The 25,855-nt window shown below is 45.2% G+C and overlaps 1 protein-coding gene across 2 annotated transcripts; it reads left to right on the top strand.

Moving 5' to 3' along the window:
- Positions 1–3,085: 3,085 nt before the first annotated feature.
- On the top strand, positions 3,086–25,623 carry LOC119086647 (integrator complex subunit 6-like). 2 transcript variants are annotated; one of them, XM_037199136.1, is made up of 6 exons: positions 3,086–3,242; positions 22,243–22,392; positions 22,915–23,058; positions 24,196–24,534; positions 24,889–24,982; positions 25,368–25,623. In XM_037199136.1, exons 2-6 carry the CDS (start codon positions 22,260–22,262, stop codon positions 25,462–25,464), a joined length of 807 nt encoding a protein of 268 aa, XP_037055031.1. In that variant the 5' UTR covers positions 3,086–3,242; positions 22,243–22,259; the 3' UTR covers positions 25,465–25,623. The 2 variants fall into 2 exon arrangements, with proteins under 2 accessions (XP_037055031.1, XP_037055032.1); XM_037199137.1 differs by lacking the exon at positions 3,086–3,242 and adding an exon at positions 20,316–20,370.
- The last annotated feature ends 232 nt before the right edge of the window (positions 25,624–25,855 follow it).

Below are 25,855 nucleotides of genomic sequence, written 5' to 3'. Positions count from 1 at the left end.
GGAGCTCATGATCTGTGAAGCACGTCTCCTTCGAGAAGGAGGCATAACACGGGCACTCTGCCAGGGACCTCCAGGGAGCTTAGTCCCGTGGCACACGTCTCTCCCGTCCGCTATTATTGACATAATTGTTCATGTCACACGGACGACACTGGAGTTGGTGTGGCAGTATGTCACCGAGTCCAGCCTTTGAGGCTTCAAAGACTGGGGCCAGTTCAGCTCTTCTCTGTTTCCTGGTTTTGGTTTGAGATGCGAGCTCTCAGCTGTTCCTACCACCCTGTCTGCCACTAGCATCACAATTACTTACCAGGCTGGATAATTATCCCTCTGGAAAGAGACACAATCAAGTTGAAGCTTCAGTTTTAAAACTTTTTAAAAGATGTATTGATTTCTATTTTATATGCGGGAATGTTTTGCCTGCGTGGTGCAGTACCCAAGGAGGCCAGAAGAGGGCATCATATCCCCTAGATACAGGTGGTTGTGAGTTGCCACGTGGGTGTTGTGAGCCACCATGTATATGTTCAGAACTGAACCTGGGTCCTCTCTAAAAGCAACCAGTACTTTAACCACTGAACCATCTATCTATCCCCCACCAGCTTTCTCTCTCTCTCTCTCTCTCTCTCTCTCTCTCTCTCTCTCTCTTCTCTCTCTCTCTCTCGGAGTTGAGGATCGAACCCAGGGCCTTGCGCTTGCCACTGAGCTAAATCCCCAACCCCCACCACCAGCTTTAAACCTTGATTACTATATTAAATGGAATTACTATATTTGGGCAAATTTACAAGTTTTTCTTCTTTATGTTTGTATACATGTTTGCATGTGTGTGGGTATACATGTGTGCATGTCTTCTTCCTTGGTCAGGTCATTCTCTATTCTCTGAGGCAGGATCTCTCAAAGTTATTTTTCTGTCCAATCAAACCACTTCCTAACCTTTTTGTTTGGACAAGTAACAAAGCCAAAAGATGTCCATTTATCTTTGTAATCACGAATCTTCCCTGAAGTCTTCAACAGTTTTTACAGAGGCTGTGGTCCTTCTTACCCCTTTCTCCACTTTTTCCTAGTCAGAAAATGGCTATGAGAGAGTCAACTTCTCCCTGAGTTTTAGAGTTTCTTGAAGCAAATGCTGTTTGTCTTTATTTAGGAAAGACTCAATCTGTGCAATTTGGGTAAGCAACTTATAGATTTCCTTATGGTTTATGGTAAGTCTCCAGCATGAGCAATCCAACCTTAACTTTACAGAATTTTGGAGGCTAAGGTACAAGTGTGTGTGTGTGTGTGTGTGTGTGTGTGTGTGTGTGTGTATGTGTGTGTGTGTGTGTGTGTGTGTGTGTGTGTGTGTGTGTGTGTGTGTGTGTGCCACAGGGATTCATTATTTTAGCTCAAGCTGGTCTCAAACTTACCATGTAGCCTAGGCCATCCTCAAACACAAGTGACATTTCTACCTTGACCTTCTAATGCCTCAGCCTCCCCTAAGTGTTGAGATTATAGGTATGTGCCACCAGGACAAACTACGGCACAAATATTATAGAGTCTAGACTCACTTATAACTTTCTGGACAGAAAATGCCTGTCCTTTCAATGAATCTCTGATGTGTGTGTGTGTGTGTGTGTGTGTGCATTCAAGGCTAGACCCATATTGCATTGTGTAGATTTCCAAATTTCATATATAATTGGTGAGTAACACTGTGGAAGCTGTGGCTGACTGAGAAAGGGCATCACACTCAGGGAATTCTTGTTGACCTAATATTTGTACATTAAAAACATCACTTCATTCTAATTAACTCACTAATAAAAACCACTACACAGTTTGTTTAAGGAACCCACTCCAATACTTGCCCAGTCCTAAACTCTGTACATCTCAGCGAATACCCACAGTTAGAATAGCCATTCTGAAGCAATGGAGATCACTTAGGGTTTTTTACTTTCACTCTTAATTACATGTTTATTCACTTGTTTACCAGGAAGAAAAAAAACCATGACAGAGTTTGTCCTGGGGTTTCTACTGCTGCCATGAAACACCATGACCAAAAGCAAGTTGGGGAGGAAAGGGTTTATTTGGCCTACACTTCCACATAGTAGTTCATCATTAAAGGAAGTCAGGACAGGAACTCACACAGGGCAGGAGCCTGGAGGCAAGAGCTGATACAGAGGTCATGGAGGGTGCTGTTTACTGACTTGATCCCCATGGCTTGCTCAGCCCTTTGTTTGTTTTTCAAGACAGGGTTTCTCTGTGTAGCCCTGGCTGTCCTGAAACTCACTTTGTAGGCCAGGCTAGCCTCGAACTGCCTGTCTTTGCCTGCTAAGTGCTGCTAGAATTAAAGTTGTGTGCCACCACTACCCAGCTACTCAGCCTGCCTTTTTATAGAACCCAGGACCACCAACCAAGGGACGGCACCATCCACAATGGGCTCGGCCCTCCCACATCAAACACTAATTTAAAAAATGCCTTATAGGCTGGCTCTTAGCCTAATCTTATGGGGTCATTTTCTCCATTGGGGCTCTTTTCTCTCAGATGACTGTAGTTTGTCAAGCTGACCTAAATCTATCCAGCACAGAGTTGAAACTAGAAAAAAAACCAACAACCTTTACATCCCCTTTCATGACTCAGGTATCCTTTTGCCTACATTCAGGCCTTCCTCAACGCTTAATGTTACCCTCAAACGGTCTCCTTTCTATAACATTTGCACTTTTGAAGACATAGTGAAGGGAAAATAATCTTCCGTATTGGAGCCAAAGGAGCCCATTTTCCAGCAGAGCATCAGTTAATTGTGTGTTCTAAAGCTACGTGCCAGACGGCAGCGAAGCAAGCCATCCCTCCCCAGCCTGACAGTGTTTGCTGAGACTGTCAACATTTTAGGAAGGCAAAGGCCAGGCTCCACCTAAACGCATGCATGGTTCCACTGTAAGTCTTGTTTGCTTCCATCCTCTCCCCAGCGCTGCCTGAGCTTAGCGCTGTCACTTCTTCTCTGTTTCCCTGGAAAAGTGACACCACAATTGTCACCTGAACATGGACCACCCCTCCCCAGATCCAAACGAATCAGGGTGGAGCAACTGCAGGGGAAATTCCAGAGAGGAGACATCACCCTCCATATGATTAGGAATGGCGTGCCTCCTTGATGAGTGTGCTCTGCTCTGTTAAGCACCCCGGTGCCTAGTGGAAGCGAGAACTCACGGATACCCCTGCAAGTAGTGTGCATAGGACGGAACTGCAGGAGAGCTGTAACTACAGTTCCGCGGGCCCCGATACAGGTAAGAAGACGCACGCGCGCAGCCTGTCTCACTAGCTGGAAGGAGAGCCCTAGATGGAAAGCAACATGCAAGGAGCGTCTTCCACAGTAGCCTGAGTTGGCCAGAAAATTAGATTTAAAAAAAATGGAGGATGAAATGGCGATTTTGTAATGTTGCTCATGACTGTGAGACAAATGGGACGTGAGTGCAAAAGAGAAAAGCGTGTTCCTGGAACCCAACCCTAAAGTCCATGGGGAGAACTGGATAGTAAGGAGGAAAACAGTGAGGTAAAAGGTGTGGATGAGATCCCCACACCAATCTGACCCTTGGGACAGAAAAAGAGAAAAGTTCACAATTAAGAATGGAGACAAAGATCCTGACAATGGCCCCATTTAAGAAACGGTGGTCATCTGGGACTATTCTGTGTTGTGTTTGGTTGTTTGTTTGTTTGTTTGTTTGTTTGTTTTCTGAGACAGGCTTTCTCTGTGCAGCCCTGGCTGTCCTGGATCTTGCCTCTGTCGAGACCAGGCTGGCCTTGAACTCACAGAGATTTCTGCCTCCCCAGTGCTGGGATTAAAGGTGAGCACCAACACCGCCTGGCAATCAGGGACTATTCTGATTCTGAGCTGCTTGAACTGAGAATTTAAACAGGCATAAAAAGGAAGTTATTACTGATTGGTTTGTGAGGCTCTGGCATGCGGATGTGAATGTCAATCACATTTAGCAATGTGAATTGCTGGCAAAGGGACTAAAGCAACATAATGAGTCATCCTTTGCCCTGGCAGTGCCCACAGAACCTCCAAATGTCTGAAAGAAATCCCTCACTCCTTAAGGACTGGCTCATATGGGCCATTAGGGACTCTTGGATGCTGCCTGCCACTGTATCAGCAACTTGAAGTGATTAGGAAACCATTGGAGGATCAGGTGATGTTATGAGAACTGAGAATGTAGGAGACAGCTTTTGATGCCAATGTACCAGGTCAAATAACTGTGATAACTAAGACCCTCTAAATATTGAATGCAATGGGACTCGGAATAGGTTTTGCTCACTAGTGGAGCACAAGATCTTTGGGGTGGGGGAAGCTCTGGCCAACTCTTTGATTCTCAGTTTGTGAAGGATTACGAGGTGTGGCCTTGTTGGGAGAGATAAGTCTCAGCACTCACCCCCGCCCCCCACCCCCTCCCCCCGCCCCCTCCCCGCCCCGTCTGCCTCGTGCCTGTGGCTTGAAACGAAAGCACTCAGCTGCTATTCCAGCATCCTGACTCCTTCCTGCTCCTGTGCCCCCACTGATGATCACCAACTCTAGCCCTCTGGAATCGTGAGGCCACAATGAAACTCTTTCTTCTGTAAGTTGCCTTGGTCATGGTGTTTTGTCACAGGAACTGAAAAGTGACTAAGACAGTCGGCATGTATATCTGTTCATCATTTATGCGCCTGGTGCTCATGGAGGGCACTGGATCCCCTGGAACTGAAATTACGTGTGTTGTTGGTCACTATGTGAGTGTTAAAAATCATGATCAGGTATTCTGAAAGAGCAACCAGTGCTCACAACTGCTGAGCCATCTCTCTATAAGCTTGTTGTTTTTTTGTTTTGTTTTGTTTTGTTTGAGACAGGGTTTCTCTGTGCAGCTTTGCGCCTTTCCTGGAACTCACTCTATAGACCAGACTGGCCTCGAACTCACAGAGATCCACCTGGCTTTGCCTCCTGAGTGCTGGGATTCAAGGCGTGCGCCACTGCCACCTGGCTTTTTTTTTTTTTTTTTTAACAGCAGCATGTGCCAGTAAATGTGAAGCAGATACATGTATTTCTAGGAGTTCTGAATATGGCAACTGTCTTAGTTTCTGTTGCTGATAAAACATCATTACCAAAGCAACTTGAGCAGGAAAGGGTTTATTTCAGCTTATAGTTCCTTATCATAGTCCATCATCAAAGGAAGTCAGGACAGGCACTCAAGCAGGGCAGGGACACTGGGGTGGAAACTGGAGGCAGAAACTGAAGCAGCAGCTATGAAGGAGTGTTGTTACTAGCTTGCTCTTCATACTCAGCCTGCTTTCTTAAAGCACTCAGGACCACTAGCCGAGGTATCGATCACTAATTAAGAAAATGCAGTACAGGCTTTGCACACAAGGCAATCTGGTGGTCATTGTTTGACAAGGTTTGTCCTGGGGAGACACTATACACTCTCTACTCTCTCCAGATGGGGAGCCAATGATAGACCCAACGTTTCGATAGCACCCAGGACCAACTTGGTGATCCAATGACTTTTATTGGTGTCACAGGAATATGGATGAGAGGTTACTTACAGGAGCAGAAATGACTCAAAGCCAGCTGCCTCACCGGAGTCCACCCCAGCCGGGTGACAGCTCACACAGCTGGGAGCCTGGGGCGCGCGTGCGCAGCACAGCCTGCAGGCAGCTCAGCAGGCTGGAGAGTGTCCTTTCCACCCAGGTCTAAACTCCTCTTCCGGGCAGCCCGGCTGCTCTGTTTCTTCCGGGCAGGGCAGCTGCTCTCAGAATCTTTTTTTTTTTTTTTGCAATTTGGCTTATCTCCGAGGGACTCTTAGCAGCTTGGCTTGTTTACTCTTGCAATGGAGGGGCCTAGTCAATCTGGTCAGTTTGGGGGACTCCGGAAGCTATTTTGAGTTGTTTACCTTCTGCTGAGGCACTTCCTGATAGAATGTTTCAGTCTCAGAGGAAAGTGCTACATAACAGCAATTTTCTTAGTTGAGGTTCCCACTTCCCAAACAATTCTAACGTGTGTCAAGTTAATATAAAAACTAGCCATCTGCTGGGTGATGGCGGCTCATGCCTCCAGCACTTAGGAGGCAGAGGCAGGTAGGCTCGGTGAGTTCGAGGCCAGCCTGGTCTACAAAGCGAGTTCCAGGACTGTTACACATAGAAACCCTGTCTCAAAAAACCAAACCAAAACAAAACAAAAAAACCAAAAACTAACCACCACGGGCACATTTTTGTACATCATCTTGCTCAAGATGCCTATTCTTTATATAACCTGATGAAAGGGCATCATGTGGGATTGAACCAAAAAGGCTCCAGAGGCTTTTGAGTAAGCTAAGATTCCTGTGGCCCAGGCTGAATAGTTCTATGTTCCTGGGACCCAGGGCCCATTTGTTTCACGATCTCAGAGCTCGGAGAACTACGGCTGGGGGGTGATGGCAGAAACAAGTTGAACAGATTGTTCTGATAGATTTAGGGTTACATTTTTAAAAAGGGGTAGGAGCCCCGAATGCAGCACAGAAACAGATATTGCTTGTTACATATAAAATCCTGCAGCGGGAGGACTTCACCACTGAACCTACTCCAGTAGCAATACAACAAATAACATAAAGAGATGTATTGAAAGTCTTCTGGCCAAGCCCCTTCGGGAATGTCAAAATACCAGACTCTATGGATGTGGCACATAAACTTACAACAGCGTGGAGTCTTATCTGCTAGTCTTGTGAGAAATACCAAGCATGCCATAAGGGCACTGACATCCTTCCAAGCTACTGGACCACTTCCAGTGATTAAACCAAATAACCATGCCAGATAAAGGGCTAGAACAGATACTAGCCATCTTTAAATATGTTTGGCATATCAATGGCCCTGGTGAGCTGGGGTACAAAACAGGAATAAGCAATGTACAAATTAATATAGATACTACCTGGGTAAAGAAAGGAAAAGATCAGCCAATGGGATCATTAAGAGTCACGAGGAGACTGGAGAGAGGGTTCTGAGGTTAAGAGCACTGGCTTTTCTTCCCAAAGACTTAAGTTCAGTTCCCAGCACTCGCGTGATGGCTCACAACCAACCATCTGTAACTCCGGTTCCAGTAGATCCAACAACTTCTGTCCTCCACAGGCAACAAACAGGGATACACATGGTACACAGACATACATGCGGGCAAAACATCCATACACACAGAAAAAACCACTACGGCAGAACTGAAGCCAGAGTTGGGGGCCTGGGGGATGGGTAAGAACAGGGCTGACTCACAAGGCACGGCCACTAGTTTTTTTCACAGACAGTTACTCTATCTTTAGGGGTGTGACTTTGTGGATAGCGCAGTAGCAGAGAGCACTTGTAACTGTTTGTGGGCCAACAGATAGAAAAACATGAAAAGTACAAAATAAATCAGAGCAGCTAGCGATCTTCCCATGGCTTCCAGAAGACACAAATTCAGGCCCCCCTGCTGTCACCAAAAGATGATGCCTTCACAAACGTGTTAGCCATTTGTTCATAGAAATACGAGGATGTTATCCATTGGGTACATGTGAAATCAGGGTACAAATGGAGCAGGGGACAGCACAGGCTGGGAACCAGCAACATTTGCAGGCATTCCCCTGAAGCATACTGTTAACGTTCTGAGCCTTGTTCCTGGCTATCCAGCCTTGAAGGATGGCTCCACCAACCTAACAGTATACATACACGTCAATATGCCTAGTAAGTGATTGATGGGTAGATTTCATAGGCTTAGGCACATGGATGAGGAAAGCAGATGTGCCTTTATGTGTGTGCATTGTCACAGGATTCCTGTAAGTATTCTCATGTAAACAGGCCTCACCCAGCTCAGTGTTATAAGTTGGCGTCTACAGAGGATTAACAATAAAGAGAGCAGACACCCATCTTACAAACAGTGCTGTACAAGTTTGGACAATCAATGGAAATATAAAAACAATTTTGGACACCCAAATATGGTGATATTTTTGACAGGGACAGAGGAGACAGACAGAGGCGCTTTACTATTCTATATTATATGATACATTTGTACTCTATATTAAAAAAGAAATCTGAACTCCTATTTGATTTTAATCAAACTGCGTCTTTGTGCCGACCTAACCCCACCCCCGGTTCAGGGACCCTGGAGGAGTACAGGCTGGTACCAGCAGATGCTTACTAGATCCGCTGCTCCGATAAGCACCTGGGGCCAGCCAGCCAGAGAATGAAGGGAGAGTGCAGGGGATGATAACAACAGAAGTAAAGATACCGCACGTCTCAGAAATGTGACTGATTAACTGACCAGAGCCAGAAGCCTGGACTCTGGGCCGATTGTCTTCCAATCCTCTCCTCCTCTACAATCTACTGACTGGAGATGAGAGACAAGGAAAGCTTGAACAGATAATCATCCTCAGGCCAGCAAGATGGCCCAGTGAGTAAAGGCTCTGGCAGCTGAGCCTGAGGACTCGATTCCCATCTCCAGAGCCCACATGGCTCCGTGAGTAAAGGTTCTGGCAGCCGAGTCTGATGACTTGATTTCCCTCTCCAGAACCCACAGGGTGGACGGAGAGCAATGATTATGGCACGTCATTTTCTGCTACCCGCATGCTCTCTATGGCAAACGCATCCTCACACATATATCACACTCCACACACACACACACACACACACACACACACACACACACACACACAATGGAAAAAATAAAATAAAAACATGTGAGCCTCCAAGACTGCCAGCTCTCAGAATAAAGTGCAACTCAAAGGTTAAATTGCCGTCTCTGTTTGTGAGCATTTGCAGTAAGAGTCCCCCAAATTCTGGTGTTCCAGTTTTATCTTCACTTGCCTTATAACTCCACAGAGTTGTTTTGTTGTTTTAGAAAAGGGTTGTGAAAATAATAGCAAAAGAGTTTAAATGAAGGCACCCTATGTGGGTGAATAAAGATGCTTTTCAAACCAAACTCATAAATAACACTCCCATCTCAGGGTAGCCTGTCTACGATTCATTGGCCAGGTAGGCAGTCAAGATGGCGTCCACACTAGAAAGACTGCTTACTCCAGCTAGTTGCGAGAGCAGACTGAGCGGCGAGTTCCCAGCGTTAAAGACAGAACCTGCTCTGGACATAGGCCTCGCAGGAAAACACCTGGACTCAACAGCCGGCTTCTTCCTCATTGGCTAGCACTTTGTAGTGCCTGAGGATGCTGTTTGGGCTGCTAGCAGGCAGCCATCACAAATGGCCCTGCTGGGCTACAGATGTGCCATGGAAGATGTGCTTACGGCTGTGACAGAGGCACAAGAAGCATGGTACAACCGACTACATTCTGATTGGCTCTTAGGCCACTCCTGGGAGGGAACCTATGTGCCTGGTATGAGAAGCTGGGTCAGAAACTTGTGCTCAGCGGAGTCATAGGTACCCACGGAGAAGGCACTGCCATTTTATTAAGTGGCGCTAATACAGCACCGAAACATTCTTGTTTGTACTCATAGATGACTGCTGCTGCCAGCCACAGCTGAGGCGAATTTCTTCTTATGAGGAATGGGGACCACAGTGGCAATCTACAACAAAACCAGTTGTTGGATATGTGTGAATCCCCCCTATACAGTCAAACAGCATATTCTACTAGAGAATACGTTTTCCCCAGCCTCCCAAGCTGGACCAGCTTTCTTGGGTTCCCAGCACCAAGATGGCATTTTCTCTTAAGTAAGTGGGATCTGACAACTTCCATCCAAGCCTTGGTGGTAGTGAGAAAGTATAAATAAATCTTTATCCATACATACCACGAGACAGGAGAACTGCAAATTCAATGTCTGCCTGAGCGACAGAATAAGTTCAAGTCCAGCCTGGTCAACTAGTAAAACCTTGTCTCAAAATAAAAAATAAAATGGCAGGGGCTATAACTGAGTGGTAGAAATCCTGCCTTGCATGCATGAGGCCTGGGTTCAATCCCCAGTACAGATACAAAGCAAAACCCAGCAAAAAACGTACATACCAAAGTTTAAGACAAACTCACCTCTATGATAACTCAATATGGATATGTATCTACGTATATTTCCTTTTGTCTTGAAAAACCTTAAATGGCTTAAAGACTTATTAATGACATAGATATTTAGATTTCTACGATGCTTCTGCACATTGATTGGACTTTCTGTTGGGCAATACAGGTCATGAACTCTTGACTGGTGTTTGTGATGCCCGGGGAGGAAGCATTCACTGTTGCAGTTAATACTGTTGCTGTCCCAGTTTAGCCCTTGACACACAAAACAAAAGGAATCATAGAATCCCTCTCCAAGGATCAAAAGAGCATCAGAAAAGTGGAGTAAACAAAAGCAACAGCCAACCCCCCAAAAAAACTGGGGGGTGAAGTGCAGGGAGAATCAGGGAGACTAGTTCTCCAATTTCTATCGAAAGAAACAGCATTCTTGAGGATCCCATTTAGTTGTTTTATGCACGGAGTCTACAGTGTACATTGCAACAACCCGAAGCCAGCCTTCCCACGGGCTGACAGGGTTTGTGGTGACCCTCAGCATTTCCGATAAGGACGAGGATGGAGTCCATTCTTATAAAGGTCCAGCTTGCACTTGCCCTGTACTGGACACCACATGAACTCCCCCAAACAAGACCTAGGGTATGGGGGTGGGATGTGATCGGGAAGTAGGCAGGAACAGTGAGTAAATCTGCCCAACATTTAAAAAAAATCTCTGATGAACTCATGTATCTGTCAAGCTGGGCTTCTAAGGGGTGTGTGTGTGTGTGTGTGTGTGTGTGTGTGTGTGTGTGTGTGTTACAATTCAGAATCAGGCAATTCTTCTTTATCTCTCTGGGAAAGTCACAAACGTGGTAAAGTTCTTAGGCTAAGCAGAGACCCTCCTTTAGCAAGAGTCTAAATGTAGCCCACTCCTGAAGTAGTTCAATGCTTTCCTAGACAAAACACAGCATTAAGGTGGACTGCTGGAAGCTGGCTTCTTGAACAGCTGGAAGAGCAGCATTCTTTGCTTCCAGATGGTGCATCTGCAAAGCCTCACTGTTCTCCAGGTTTATAGGGAACCTCTGGGGTCACTGCACCCAAACTGGAGAGGTACTTTTTGCTTTCCGTCTCTAGTCGTCTTTTCCCGAATCTTTCAACAGCCTATCCTTTTGACTTAGAATCCTAAACTCTATAAAGTCTCTTTAAGCCCCTCTCCTCAGCTCACATGCTTCAACTTTCAGAAAAGTAATGTGCTTGTATGGAAGGAAAATGCAGGAGCCGGCCCCAGGAGCGCCCCCGCCCCCAGTTCCCCCACAGACTTTCGAAAGTGACTAGAAGGGCAATGAGACAAAGACCCCCCCAGGCTCATGGGTTTGGCGCCCATCGGCATTTTCACCAGCTGCAGTCCCTGAAATCCCTCCGCATTCTTCAGCTCCCTTGTTGCATCATGACAATTGGAGGAGGGAAACTCTTCTCCTCAGGACTGGCCTTCAACAGATCTATTTCGGAGCACCATTTTCTGTCTCCTAGCTTGAGTGACCAGCAGGAGCTTTAAATCCCAGGAACAGTGAAACCGGGGGTGCCACCAGGGCTCAGAGATGCCCAGCATGACTGTGGCACATTTTTTTTTAACCTGGTTGACGTGCCTTGGGCAGCCGCCCTGCTGTTGGGGGGTCTCTGTCCTGACCCTCAGATGTCCCCACTGAAGCATTACAGAAGCCCGGCCTTCGTACCCGCATCTCAGTGACACACCTCCTTTGCGCCTTCACATCTCTGCCACGGGGAGAGAACTGCCAGGTTCTGACAACACTCGCCGCCTCCGGGATCTCGGGCATCAAATCTGAGATAGACTCTCGCAGATAGGGAAATCGGCCTTAGCCATTCCGCTCACTCAAATGGACACTTTGCAAGCAAGTTTTCTCTGTCCAAGAAGAGACGAGGATATTCCAAAGACAAAAATACTTTCCCACTGTTGACTGTTCTGTAAAAGTAGGGGCCCTGGAAAAACAGACTACCAGAGAAACTTGGGAGTTCAGAACTTGGGAGGCCTCACCAACACCAGAAAGAAAATGGGAAATCTCATTTCTGTGACCTTCAAAACCCAAATAGGTACGAGCCTCCTTAGCTTTTAAGGAAATAGAAATTAAAAGCACAACGAGTGTTGTAGAAATGAAGAAATTAGAGTACTCAGACATGCATGGCTCATGGGAATTTGAAGTATTGCAACATTTTTAGAAGAGAGTGGTGTTTTGAGAAAGAATAGACCTAAAGTTATCAAATGATCCAGCATTTCTACTTTTAGATATATATTCAAGAGAAAGGGGACATATGTCCGTATAAAGACTTGCATATAAACATTGACAGAGCCAGGAAGCAGCTCTTGCTGCTGAGCCTGATGACCTGAGTTTGACCTTAGGACCCACATGGTAGAAGGAGAAAATCAACTCTCAAAAGTTGTCCTCTGACCTTTACATGTGGGTAGTGACGTGTCCCAAACAAATAAGCAAATATAAAAAATAAAATGGAATAAAAACATTTACAGAGCCAACCTTTATTGTTTCAACTTTCATACACGTGTGTGTGTGTGTGTGTGTGTGTGTGTGTGTGTGTGTGTGTGTGTTGTGTGTGTGGTTGGAGAGATGGTTCAGCAATTAAAAGCACTTGCTCTTCCAGAGGTCCCCCGTTCAGTTGCCAGCTTCTACATCAAGTGGCTTACAACTGTCTGTAACTCCAGCTCTAGGGCTGGCCTCCCCAGGCACCTGCATGCGCATGCTCGTATGCAGACATAAAAACCTGTTACGGGCCAGGCTGCAGTGGTGCACACCTTTAATCCCAGCACTCAGGAGGCAGAGTCAGGCGGATCTCTGTGAGTTCGAGGCCAGCCTGGTCTACAGAGCGAGATCCAGAACAGGCATGCACCAAAACTACACAGAGAAACCCTGTCTGGGGGGAAAAAAAAAGAAAGAAAGAAAGAAAAGAAAAAAACAAACCTGTGATGGTTTGATAAGAATGGCCCCCACAGACTCATATATCTGAATGCTTAGTCAGCAGGGAGCGAAACTATTTGAGTCAAACTGTTAGGTGTGGCCTTGTTGGAGACAGTGTGTCTAGGGGTGGGCTTTGATGTTTCAAAAGCCCATGCCAGGTCTGATCAGTCTTTCTCTCTCTCTTCTTCTTCTTCTCTTCCTCTCCTCCTCCCCTGCCTCCTTCTCTCTCTCTGCCTATGAATCGGACTGTAGCTCTCAGCCTGGATGCCACCTGCCACCACGTTCCCTTGCTGTGAGGACAGTGCACTAAGCCTCTGACGCTGGAAGCCAGCCCCAATTCCTTTCTCTTGTAAGAGTTGCCTTGGTCACGGCAAGGGTCTTTTCATAGCAATAGAATACTGACTAAGACAACACCTAAACATAAATTAAAATAAAAAATAAGTATTTAAAATAATATATATGCCATGGCATACATGTGGAGGTCTGTTTTAGGATTTCAGTTGCCCTGAAGAGACACCTTCAAGTTTAAGTATCTACACCAAAGTCAGGTTCTTCCTTGATTAATCCTTCCCAGGCCCAGCCGACCATGAATCCTTAGGGACTTTCCTCAGCTATCCAGTGGCAAAAGCACAAAGCTTTTCCTTGGGTTGTCCAGCTCAGCCAGACTCTGGCTTGGGTCGGGAAGAGAAGAGAGGGGACAGAACGTAGGACATCTGAGTGCTTTTCTCACCTCTGCTTATGTGTCTGGGTTACATGTATAGTGGAGACAGGAGGATGACGGTACGGGGGTGGAGGGATAAGGGGGATACAGGACCTGAGTTCTGCAGGTGCCTGTAACCCCAAAGCTACAAGGATTGGGAACAGAAGGAAGCGGGGAGACGTGAGACTATAAGGGAAAGGAGGTGGGCAGGGGGGGGTGCAGCGGAAGGGGGAGGGGAGAAGGCAGACGTGAGGAGGGAAAGAGAAAAGGAATGGAGGATGGAGGAAGGGAAGAGTACAGGACACCTCAAGCCCTCCTTGTCCCTCCCATTTGTATGGACATGTCTGTGTAAGATTATAACCCGAACTGGGAAGGGAGGCAGGAGGATTGCAAGTTCAAGGTCCACCTGGGCTACCTAGCAAATTCATGCCAGCCTAGTGAGGCCTGTTGCAGATCAAAAACAATAAATGAAGAAGTACTGAAAGGTCTGAACTTTCTCCATTTTACAGCTGGGCCTGAGTTTCAGTTTCCTAAAAGGACAATGAGGAGATAGCATGTACTAGGCCTGAGCCAGCCCCACAGTACCTCAAGGCAGTGACCAAAAAGACAGTTCCTGTCATCTCCCTAAAACATACCCTGCCTTGCCCAAGTATGCCCAAACCGGTAAAATTATAACCAGAACCAATTAAAATTGTTCTAATGCAGCTACAGCCTGCTTAACCAACTGTATTTGAGGTGACCTAACTGTTCCTAGAATTCCCCTAGCAGAGCTTAAAAGGGGCCTGTGTGCTCCTTTCAGGGTCAACATTTTGTACAGTGGTGGCCCCACATGCTGGAATAAATGCTCCTTGTCCTGACATACTATTAGAGTCTGGGGTCTTCCTTCAGTGATTTTTGGACCCTTACACTACTAGGGGTGTGGCTCAGGGTGTGGGTTTTGCTAACACGATTAATGATCAAGGTTCAGTCCTCAGTACTCTAAAAACAGACAGCTGGGGAGAAGATCCAGTGAGAACCTCCATTAAGTACCCTAAATCTAACCTCAATTAAGTACTTCTAGACTCAGTTTGTTCTCTAATGTCCACAAGCATACCATGGTACACAAGCACCCAGTGTCTCTCTGACTATCTCTGTCTCTGTCTCTGACTCCTCTGTCTGTCTGTCTGTCTCTCTCTCATACACACACACACACACACACACACACACACACACACACACAGACACACACACACACACGTAATATTTTTAAACAAAAAGCAATCTTTGCCCTAAGTCCACAAATATCCATAATATCATAGGCATTATTTCACACCCCCCATGAAGTAGGCTCAAGGCCTAATCTTTCCTTGTTTCAGTGAAATGGATTATCTTTTCTGCAGTCATTTGCGGACCCCAGTACCATCAAAAGATTTGCTTGCCATGCTTGTTCCCAGACTCGCTGTCCTTTCCCACTGCCGTTTCTTTATTCTTGCTTCGAATACTGAAACCCCAATGTGGTAGTGTGCCTTCTGATCCAGTGGTTTTCCTTGAAGACTGTTTAGATAGCCTAGACTTCATATCGATACTCATTTTAGTATCAGGTTGCCCTTTTTCTAGACAAATTAACATAGCATGATTTTGAACGCCATTATCATACTTCTGGGAGGAAATGCTGCTAAGAAGGTGGTTTTGTGTTGTTTGTTTTTAAGAGAGGAATTCACTGTGTAACCTTGGTAACCTGGAACTCATTTGTAGAAACAGCTACCCTTGAGTTCTGGGAGATCCAGCTGCCTCTGAGGTATGCAGTACCACACCTAGCTATGCTGTTGAGTTTTAATAACAAGACATTCAACCCATAGACATACATACCGTAGTTCCTTTCCATTTATTGCAGTCTCCAAATTCTTTAAATGTGGTTTATACTCTCTATGGACTGTGTTAGCACATCTGTCATTATATGCCTAAGTGTTAAAGGCTTGGGGCACACTTCGTTGCTACTTTGAATTTTATTTACTAATTATTTGTGCTTAGTATACATAAATGTGGGTGGCTTATGATTCTTGTCCCCCAATCCAGAAACTTGGTTACTGGCACTTAGTAACTGCGATGATTTTTTTTATTTTGCTATATTTCATATTTATTTCTCCCCCCACCCCGTGTGTGTGTGTGTCTGTGTGTGTGTCTGTGTGTGTGTCTGTGTGTGTGTGTGTGCCCACATATACCAGATGCCCTGGAGCTGGAGTTCGAAGCAGTTGTGAGCTGTATAACATGGGTCCTCTACAAGGGCAGTAAACATTCTTAACCACTGAGCCATCCCCTCTAGCCCTGGTTTTATATAATTTTATTTTAACTTTAAAATTTGTATGGTTTTGAATTATGCGTCTGTGTGGGTATGTGCAGTTTCCCACAGTGGCCAGAGGATCACCCCGGAGCTCTAGCTACAGATGGTTGTGAACAACTAATGGAGGTGTTGGAAGAGAAGGAGATACTCTTTCCTGCTGAGCCATCTCTTCAGCCCTGCTTTTACATCATTTTAAAAACTGATTTCTTTTTGAGGGTTTATTTCCTTTATGTGCTCTGGTGTTTTTGTTTTTGTTTTGTCTGCAAGTATGTCTGTGTGATGATGTAGGCTCCCTTGGAACTGGAGTTACAGACAGTTGTGAGCTGCCTTGTGGGTGGGTGCTGGAATCCAACTCAGACCCTCCGCAAGAGCAGTGCTCTGACCGCTGATCCATCTCTCCGGCCCTAGTTTTATATCATTTTAAATGCTCTCTCTCTATAGAAATGTCACCCGTAATCATGACATTTGCACTTGTTCCTTTCCTGCCTTCTTGTTTTCACAGTTCCCTGGTCTGCCATAGTATCAAGATGTCTGCCATTTTGTTGGGTAGAGTGTTCATTCATCCTGGGCTTGTGTGAAGAATTTAGGGAAAAAATGCTATTTTTAAGTGAATTTTGACATTGTGGTGGAGTAGGGGCTTTTGTTTGTTTGTTTGTTTGTTTGTTTGTTTTGTAGACATGCTGTATTATTTATTTATTTGGTTGGTTGTTGTTGTTTGTTTGTTTTTCCAGGCAAGGAGAGTTTTGAGATAATCTCTCTATGTAGTCCTGGTTGTCCTGGAAGCCACTATAATGGCATTTATGTATTTATGGGTTTGTTTGTTGGGCTGGGGATTGAACCCAGGACCTCCTGCATGCTAGGCAAACGCTCCTCCACTGAGCTATGTCCCTAGCTGGAACCCACTATAATAATCAGGCTGGCCTCAAACTCATAGAGGTCCCTGAGCATTGGGATTAAAGGCAGGCGCCACCACACCCTGCCTACACTTTATTTTTATTAATTGTTAGGTTGGTTTGCATCATAACAACGGGTGTCCTCAAGGTCTCCTCCTCACGTGTCATGGCACTGTGCTCAAGATCGCCTGGCCATCCCCTCCCCTCTCCCTCCTCCCCTCTGCTACTGCACTTCCTCCACCCAAACGGGCCTGGTGCTGCTTCCTGTTGGGTGTCCATAGTGCTCAATCCAGATTGGCATGCGAGAGAACACGGGCTATTTTGTCTTCTGTAGAAACACTTCAGTGGGGTTCGGCACTGGTTTTGTGCTCTCAGTTGCTGATCCTTTCAAGTCACGAAGAGGATTTGAACTTAAAATGACCTGCTATTTCCCTGACCCTGTCCCGAGCTTAAAGTTGATTGAAGTTAAAGCAGCCTTGCCTTTCTGCATTGAACTGTACGGTGACGTGCGGCATGGCTTCCACCCGCCTTTGGTTTTTGGTTGATAATCTTTTATTTAAGATGTTTGTCTCCGGGCCCACAAGATAGTTCAGGAAGTAAAGGTGCTTGCTGCCGAGCATGATGACGTCATTTCAATCTCTGGTACCTATGTGATGGAACCCAGAAGTTATCCTCTGACCTTCACATTTGCACCATGGCATATGTACACACACACACACACACACACACACACACACAAATAATAAATTTTTAAAATAGATATTTGTTTCTGTTTTCAGGAGAGACTGTACAGCTTAGTAGGTTTGTATCAGCTTCTGTTAGCTTCACAAAGTGAGCTAGAAACTTATCTACTTTTTTTCTGTTTTATGAAATAATTTGTGTAACACATTTTTTTTCACCCAAATGTTCAGAAGACTCCTTACCAGAAGCCTGTTGATACAAAGGTTTAAATTTTTGTCCTGATGAATCCTTTATTGTTATTATTATTATTATTATTTTTATTATTATTTTATTCGAGACAGGGTTTCTCTGTGTAGAATACACCTTTCCTGGAACTCACTCTGTAGCCCAGGCTGGCCTCGAAGTCATGGAAATCTGCCTGCCTCTGCTTCTCGAGTGCTGGGATTAAAGGCGTGTGCCACCACAGCCTGGCCAGTCCTGATGAATCTTACGAAATATAAAAAAATTCAGATTTTCTGTTCCATGGGATTTTATTACATTCTATTTTATCTCCATTTTTAAACCTAAGGAAAGTTTTTCCTAACGGTTTGCTCCTCCCACTTCACCACATCTGTTCCCGTGGTTATTCGTTTTCTCATTTGATTTTGCTTTGTTTTTGAGTCTGGGTGTCATAGACTGGCTTCAAACTTGCCTCAATCTTCCCTCTGTCTCTCAACACTGGGTTATACTCATCATCCACGACGCCAACTTGTGTCCCATCTCTGATAATTGTTTTCTTTGCTGCATCCAGCTTTCCAGCTGGATGAAACGCCATCTGCCATTCCTTTTTTTTTTTCCTGGCCTCGCTGAGATCATCTTGGAAAGGTCTTTGTCTGCCTATCTAGGTCTGCATCTTGAGGTGTAATTCCTGTTTGCCTGCAGCAGTCACAGTGTTTCAGGTCATAGTTTAGCCATTTGGAGTTTCGGTCTTTCTACCTAGTTTGAGTCCTGTACGTGTAGATACTCAGCTTGCCAAGCACCACGTGGTGAACGAAGGAGCTTCATTTCTCCATTTATGTATCTTGGCACTTTTGTTGAGAAAGAGCCGTATTTTTTGGTCTTATTTCCTGGGTCCTCTGTTCTGTTTCATCGCATCTCTCTCTGCCCTTTCTCTCTCCTCTCCTCTTTTTCGCTCTGTCTCTGTTTGTTTCTCTCCCCTCCTCCATCTTGCCTCCCTCCCCTCTCCCCCACTGGGTGCCCACAGGCCGTTTTTTGTCGCCGTGAGTCTGTAGGGTAATTTAATTTAGGGGTTGTGACTGCTCTTGCTTAGCCAGGATTGATATTAGGATTATTCGGTGTCATTTGTGCTTCCATCTGGAAGCACAAAAAAAGAACTATAAATAGTTCTTTTTAGTTTCGTGAATGATGTCACCAAAATTTTGGTGCGGATGGCATTGAATCTGTACATCATTTTTGGTAATATGGCAACTTTACCAACATGTTATCTGCCAACTAACCCATTTTCTTAAATTTACTCTGCCTGGATTTCCCAAGCAATCAGCTTTTACTAGCTAAGCTAAATGCATAGCTTTAATATTAAAGTATGTATGTGTCCATGCCCCTGACCAAGGATAATGTACGTATGTATATTGTTTGAACCATGCTGAAAGCAGCTAAGAGGTTAAAAGCAACCTTACATGACAAATATCCCATAAATGTGGGAAGCAGCATGTGGCTGTTAGGTTGATAACATCTCTCTGCAGTTTTAAACGCTCTTAAGGGTCAGTTTGGGTCAGTAAAGTAACTTCTCCCCTTGCAAAACTCGGTTAAAGATTTTTGTAGAGAAGAATTCCTCATTCCTTTCCCATACCATGTTTTCCGTGCTATTAAATAAATACAGAGCAAAGCCCCGACCCCTTTTTTTGCGTTTTTCGAGACAGGGTTTCTCTGTGTAGTTTTGGTGCCTGTTCTGGATCTCACTTGGTAGCCCAGGCTGGCCTCGAACTCACAGAGATCCGCCTGGCTCTGCCTTCCAACTGCTGGGATTAAAGGTGTGTGCCATCACTGCCCGGCCAGAGCAAAGCCCTTTGTCAGGGACTGTGAAACATCGTAAGCACGGCAGACAGACAACAGACAGGCCCCCAATCAGAAACTACAGACAGATGAAAGACTCGGGGGGGGGGGGGGAGTGGGGAACTCAAATTTGGGCTCACTATTGGTCTAAACTAGTCCAAGAAGTCTCTTGTTTTATACCTTAATGTAGTGCCGATACACTCCAACATTTTCTGAACGTACTTACAATGATTACAACTTTTCCATGGGTTGTTCTCTTTACTAAGATGCAGTGACTTTCTTTATCTCTTCTTACGGTTTTCTTCTTAAAGTCAGCTTTTTCAGATAACAATCTAGCTGCTCTTGCTTGTGCTGATTCTGTTTGCCTGGGAATACAATATTCCATACTTTCTGTCATTTTATCTTTGACAATGAAGTAAGTTTCTTGGAGAGGGGACACAGTTGAATCTTGGCTGTTTTTTTTTTTTCTTAACATTTCTCAGTTCTGTATATTTTTTTTGGTTGTTTGCACATTTTTATGCGGGGGTATTCACCTGTGCGTGCCTGTACATGTGGAGGCCGGGGAATGACGTCAGGGGTCTTCCTCTAGTGCCTTCTACCTTAGTTATTAAAGACAGAGCCTCTCAGTCGACCTCACTGGTCAGGCTGGATGAGCAAGCCTGCAAGCCTCAGGGACTGTCCTGTCTCTGCCATTCCGACTTCCTGCGCTGGGGTTACAGATGAGTGCCCTTGTGACTGACCTTTTCTAAGGTGCGCATGCGAGTTCAGCGCCACACACTTTATATATAAGCTGTCTCTCCACCCCTCAGGCTGCATATTTTCTGGAGACTGCAAGGTACGTACAGACTTCTTCCTTGTTCGTTTTAAAGCTTTGTGGGCTCACTGAGGTAAAGAGATTTGCCCCTTTCCAAATGCCGTTTGCCTTTCTATTCTTACCGTGAGACCTTTTTTCCCTTCCCTGCTCTCTCGTGCGGCTGTGGATCTTTGTCTTCTGTGTGTAGTATTCTTTCTTTAGTGTCTCTTTCAGGACAGCTGAGTGTGGTGGATTGTTTTAGTTCAAGCTGATCCTGGAAGGACTTTGTTTCTCCTCTGATTTTAAAAGATCAATCTACTGGGCATAGTAATCTGGGTTGACAATTACTGCCTTTCAAGGTTTAAAATGTATCAGCCTGTGGCTGTCGGACATTAGAGTTTCTGTGAAGAAGTCTCTGGAAAGCCTGGTGGGTTTGCCTTTGTACCTAACTTGGTGCTTCTGTCCGGCAGCTTCCAGTATTTTTTCTTTGTTCTGCTCCCTCCATCTTCGAACCAGAAGATGACACGGAGAGGCGCTTTATCTGATCAGGTCTAGTTGCAGACTCCTCCTTTTCTTGCATAGCCACATTTTCCCCAAGACTTGGGGGATTTTTGACCAGACTTTCACGGACTAGAGTTTGTACATTTAGACTGTAACTTGGTTCCTCTTTTAAGCCAAAATTTCAGAGGATTCGTCTCCTCAGCATGTCCCAGTTTTCCTGAAAGTCGTGGTCGAGATTGCTGTGTTTTTTTTGTTTTTTTTTTTTTAATTTTCGCTATGTGGAAGTAATAATTCTGCAATCTTGTCTTTAATTCCTGGAAATTTTTGTAATACTTGATCTACAGCAGGGGTTTTCTTTTTTTCTTTTTTCTTTTTCTTTCTTTCTTTTTTTTCTTTTTTTTTTCTTTTCTTTTCTTTTTTTTTTTTTTTTTTTTTTTTTTTTTGGTTTTTCGAGACAGGGTTTCTCTGTGTAGCTTTGCGCCTTTCCTGGAACTCACTTGGTAGCCCAGGCTGGCCTCGAACTCACAGAGATCCGCCTGCCTCTGCCTCCCGAGTGCTGGGATTAAAGGCATGTGCCAACCGCTGCCCGGCTACCGCAGGGTTTTTCAACCTTCCAAATGCTGTGACCTTTCAACACAGTTCCTCATGTTGTGTGACCCCCAACCATGAAATGATGTTTGTTACTCCTTCATAGCTGTAATTGTGCTACTGATAGGAATCATAATGCAAATATCTGTGTTTTTTAATGGCCTTAGGAGACTCCTGTGAATGGGTGGTTTAGGGTCAGAGAAGCCCTGCTCGAGATGCTTTCTGTTAAATGAGTTTTTTATTTGTTTGTTTGTTTGTTTGTCTGATGCATCAGCCTTTGCATTTCCAAGGTTTCTGTCTGGCTCTGACTCCCCATGATCTCTATTTCAATTGTCATTTTTTTTTTCATCTGCTTCATGAATTCACTTCTTTCTTCAGTTTCTTATTTGCTTCTTTAAGCTTCGGGAGAATTTCAAAAACTGTACCATTGACTTCTTTGTCATTTCAAACATTTTGGTATATTTAGATTTGGCCGTATTTGCTTTTTCACAATTCTCTGATATCTGTTTTCCTGACTCTTCTTACTATGGAGGAAACTTCTTACCCCATCATATCCCATAAGCTTTTTGAGTATGTTTTCAATGTTGTAGTGGTTAGAGTTTGTTAAATATTATATTTTCTCGTCTCTTTCTTTCTTTCTTTTTTCTTTTTTCTTTTTTTTTTTTGGCAGGGTCTCTCTATACAGACCTGGCTGTCCTGGAACTCACTATGTAGATCAGGCTGTCCTGGAACTCACAGAGATCCACCTGCTTCTGCTGAGCTCTGGGACTAAAGATGTATACCACCACACCCAGGAAATATTATCTTTTCATTGCTGTTTTCTAGGGAAAAAGCCAGACAAAATGGAGCCTAGCACAATGCTTAAACAGGAAGTTAGCCCTGTTGAAGAAGAAGCCATGGGTCCATCACCAAAGAAAAGGTGCACTGAGGACATGGTGTCAGAAGCTCCTGTCAGGGTGAAGGAAGAACGTGAAGATCCTGTCAGGGTGAAGGAAGAACGTGAAGATCCTGTCAGGGTGAAGGAAGAACGTGAATCTCCTGTCAGGGTGAAGGAAGAACGTGAAGATCCTGTCAGGGTGAAGGAAGAACGTGAATCTCCTGTCAGGGTGAAGGAAGAACGTGAATCTCCTGTCAGGGTGAAGGAAGAACGTGAATCTCCTGTCAGGGTGAAGGAAGAACGTGAATCTCCTGTCAGGGTGAAGAAAGAACGTGAAGATCCTGTCAGGGTGAAGGAAGAACGTGAATCTCCTGTCAGGGTGAAGGAAGAACGTGAATCTCCTGTCAGGGTGAAGGAAGAACGTGAATCTCCTGTCAGGGTGAAGGAAGAACGTGAAGATCCTGTCAGGGTGAAGGAAGAACGTGAATCTCCTGTCAGGGTGAAGGAAGAACGTGAATCTCCTGTCAGGGTGAAGGAAGAACGTGAATCTCCTGTCAGGGTGAAGGAAGAACGTGAAGATCCTGTCAGGGTGAAGAAGAACGTGAATGAAAAACGTGAAGATCCTGTCAGGGTGAAGGAAGAACGTGAAGATCCTGTCAGGGTGAAGGAAGAACGTGAAGATCCTGTCAGGGTGAAGGAAGAACGTGAAGATCCTGTCAGGGTGAAGGAAGAACGTGAAGATCCTGTCAGGGTGAAGGAAGAAGGTAAATATGTCGTTGTTGGGTGGACAGATATGAGCAGTTTTACAAAGTGAAGAAACCACGTGAAATGATGAAAGGGATGGGGGTTACTGCAGGAGAGCAGCAAGTTCAAACAGCCCCTTGCAGCTAGTGAGGACAAGCTCCAAGAGGAAGCAGATGCTTTTCCCACCTGACCTTGCTTCTCCTTCACCTACTCTCTCTTTTCCTCCATTTTCTAACGCCATGTGGGTCCCTGCCTTTTGTGTCATTAACACCACAAAAGCTTTTGTGGACTTCATTGGTCTGCAATGATAATGACATTCACTGCTCAGAAGCTTGTGATGTAGACAGACGCCCCTTTATTACTGACAACTTTCTGGTTTTTTTTTTTTTTTTTTTTTTTTTTTCTTTTTTGGTTTTTCGAGACAGGGTTTCTCTGTGTAGTTTTGGTGTGCCTGTCCTGGATCTCGCTCTGTGGACCAGGCTGGCCTCGAACTCGCAGAGATCCACCTGGCTCTGCCTCCGGAGAGCACCAACCTGGTGGCCCTGTGAGCGCCCTCTGCTGCTTTCTCTCACAGGTCTGCTGGCTTCTTCCCCAGCATGAGAAGAGCTGAGTGTGTGGTTCCTCTCCGATGAGGTCTCCACAACACTATCAACTCCATAGGAGCAGGGGAGCTTCCTGTCTTCCATGTTCGCTGATGATGCCTAGCGCTTGGCAGGTGCTGGGCATAACAGAACATGAGTAAATGACACAGAAGTGTCAGAGGGAGAGGGAAAAGAATTCAGCCTGGCACAAAAAGGAAAGATGAAAAGTCACCTACAGATGCAGATTTTTAGTGAAGGTGTGCAACTAACGTTGTGACATCTTTAGCTTTTCAACTTGTAAGGTGTATCAGTGAGACTCTAAGCTATGAGTGCCAGGGGTCTATGCTGTTCCATCACTGTCCTGTCCAAGTTGTTTGTGCACATGTTCACGGAGCCACAAGGTCCACGGTGGTGGTCTTCTATGCTGTATCCTGGGCTCAGTTTGTCATGGATGAGATTTTTCTCTGGTGTACTCTCCTCCTCTAAAATAATTTCAGACCCCAAAGAGCACAGAGGTGACTATGTGGAGTCATGGAGTCCCCCCTTCATAGCTCGGTTTGCCGCTTTGCTTTCCAGATGTTTCTGACAACGAGGAAGCCCAGGTGGGGATGACAGAGGGTGATTCCAAGCCACCTACAGTCTATCTGCGAAAATGTGATAAAAAACGGCTGAAGTCTGAGGCAGAAGATGCCAGTCCACAAGGTTCTCTGCCTGATGGTGCTCTTCATCTCAAAGAGGAAGTTAAAGTCGAAGCTGCAGAGGAAAATGCCAGCCTTGAGCACTCTGCAAGCCCTGCTAATGCACCTGCAACATCTTCACTGGCAATCAGCTGCTACGTGCTCCCACTGGGCCCAGAGGACGCTAATCAGGAAATAAAATATGCCCTGATGGCAGAAATCCGACGCTTCGGACGCCGTAAGTACCCAAAGACTGGCTAGTAACAGACAAGGGCGATGCCTCCAGTTGTATGATTAGAAGAACCTGAAACGGCCTCAGGAGAGGGAGCCTTGGCCACAGCCGAGGTTTTCTCTAGAGTTGAGTACAGTCGCTCTTTGACTAAAACATCTCAGTGGACTCCATCTTTCATTTGTAATGTTGCTTGGTTATTTCTCATAAGAATTGTATTAGTGTCTATGCTTAGGCATTTAGAACACATACCCACCATTTAACATTCCTGACCAGAAAGCACATTACTGAGGTACACACGGATTCACCAGTTCTATTTCTTCATTTCTGAGAAATACTGAAATATTCTTATATTCTCTTCAGATTATGGAAGGATTTTCGAGCTGCTTGAAGAAGTGCAGGGACCTCTGGAAGTCCAGATTCAGTTTGTTAAGTTTGCCATCAAGGAAGCCGCAAGGTGAGTGCCCAGAGGAGAACCGCACATCTTTAAGCTATTGGGTCACTGTAGCGGTTGGGTGCGGGGAGGAGAACAGCGCCTGCTTTGAGTTTCTCAGTCCCTGGCCCCCACTTTAGAGTTAAGGCTGGTGACATAGACATTTAGGTTGATGTCACTTGTGTTCGACACATCCTTCCAGGCCTACTCAGCCCTCCTTTGTCACGGTAGTCTTGAGCTGGGCACTGAGCCTCAGTAGACACCCTTCATATTGGCTAGAGCACCTGGAGCCGGGGATGTACTGACTATTCCCACAGATGGGGAGCCCCTGCTTTGGGTCACACAGAACTTCCTACTGCACAGGTTCTTTGGGTATCTTTTTTTACTTGATGTGTATGTTTATTTTCAGATTTAAAAGATACCACTTGATAAGCTACCTCGACGAGATGCTGGACAAACTAATGTCAGAAAGCACTATCAGGGGCAATCTAAACCTAAGCGCATGATCCTGTTATTACTGTGGTCAGCAAGATACAGAAAATGGTTTAGTGTGTTCCTGGATGTAGGAGGAGGATGCTGAAGTCCCCGCGAATGTATTAGCTAAGATAATTACCTCTAAGAAAACTGTCTTAAACTACTCTTAATAAAGATGGGCTTTCTCCCTGTGCCTTTTTTTTGAAAGCATAACTTCTTGCTGGTTTGTTGATTTTTTTCTCTCCCCTCTGCTGGTTGATGTTATTGATGTTATTGTCTCATCAGGTAAATATGATGAGTCTGTATTCTGAAGCAGGTCACCAGTGTCATCTCTGGTATTTAGAACTGTCGTCTTTCCCAAGTATTGCTTTGGGTTTTTTTTATTTGTTTTTGTTTTTTGGTTGTTGTTTTGTTGTTTGGTTT

This window comes from Peromyscus leucopus, chromosome X (assembly GCF_004664715.2).
Source record: "Peromyscus leucopus breed LL Stock chromosome X, UCI_PerLeu_2.1, whole genome shotgun sequence".
Classification (NCBI taxonomy): domain Eukaryota; kingdom Metazoa; phylum Chordata; class Mammalia; order Rodentia; family Cricetidae; genus Peromyscus; species Peromyscus leucopus.
This window is presented reverse-complemented; position numbering and strand designations above follow the sequence as displayed.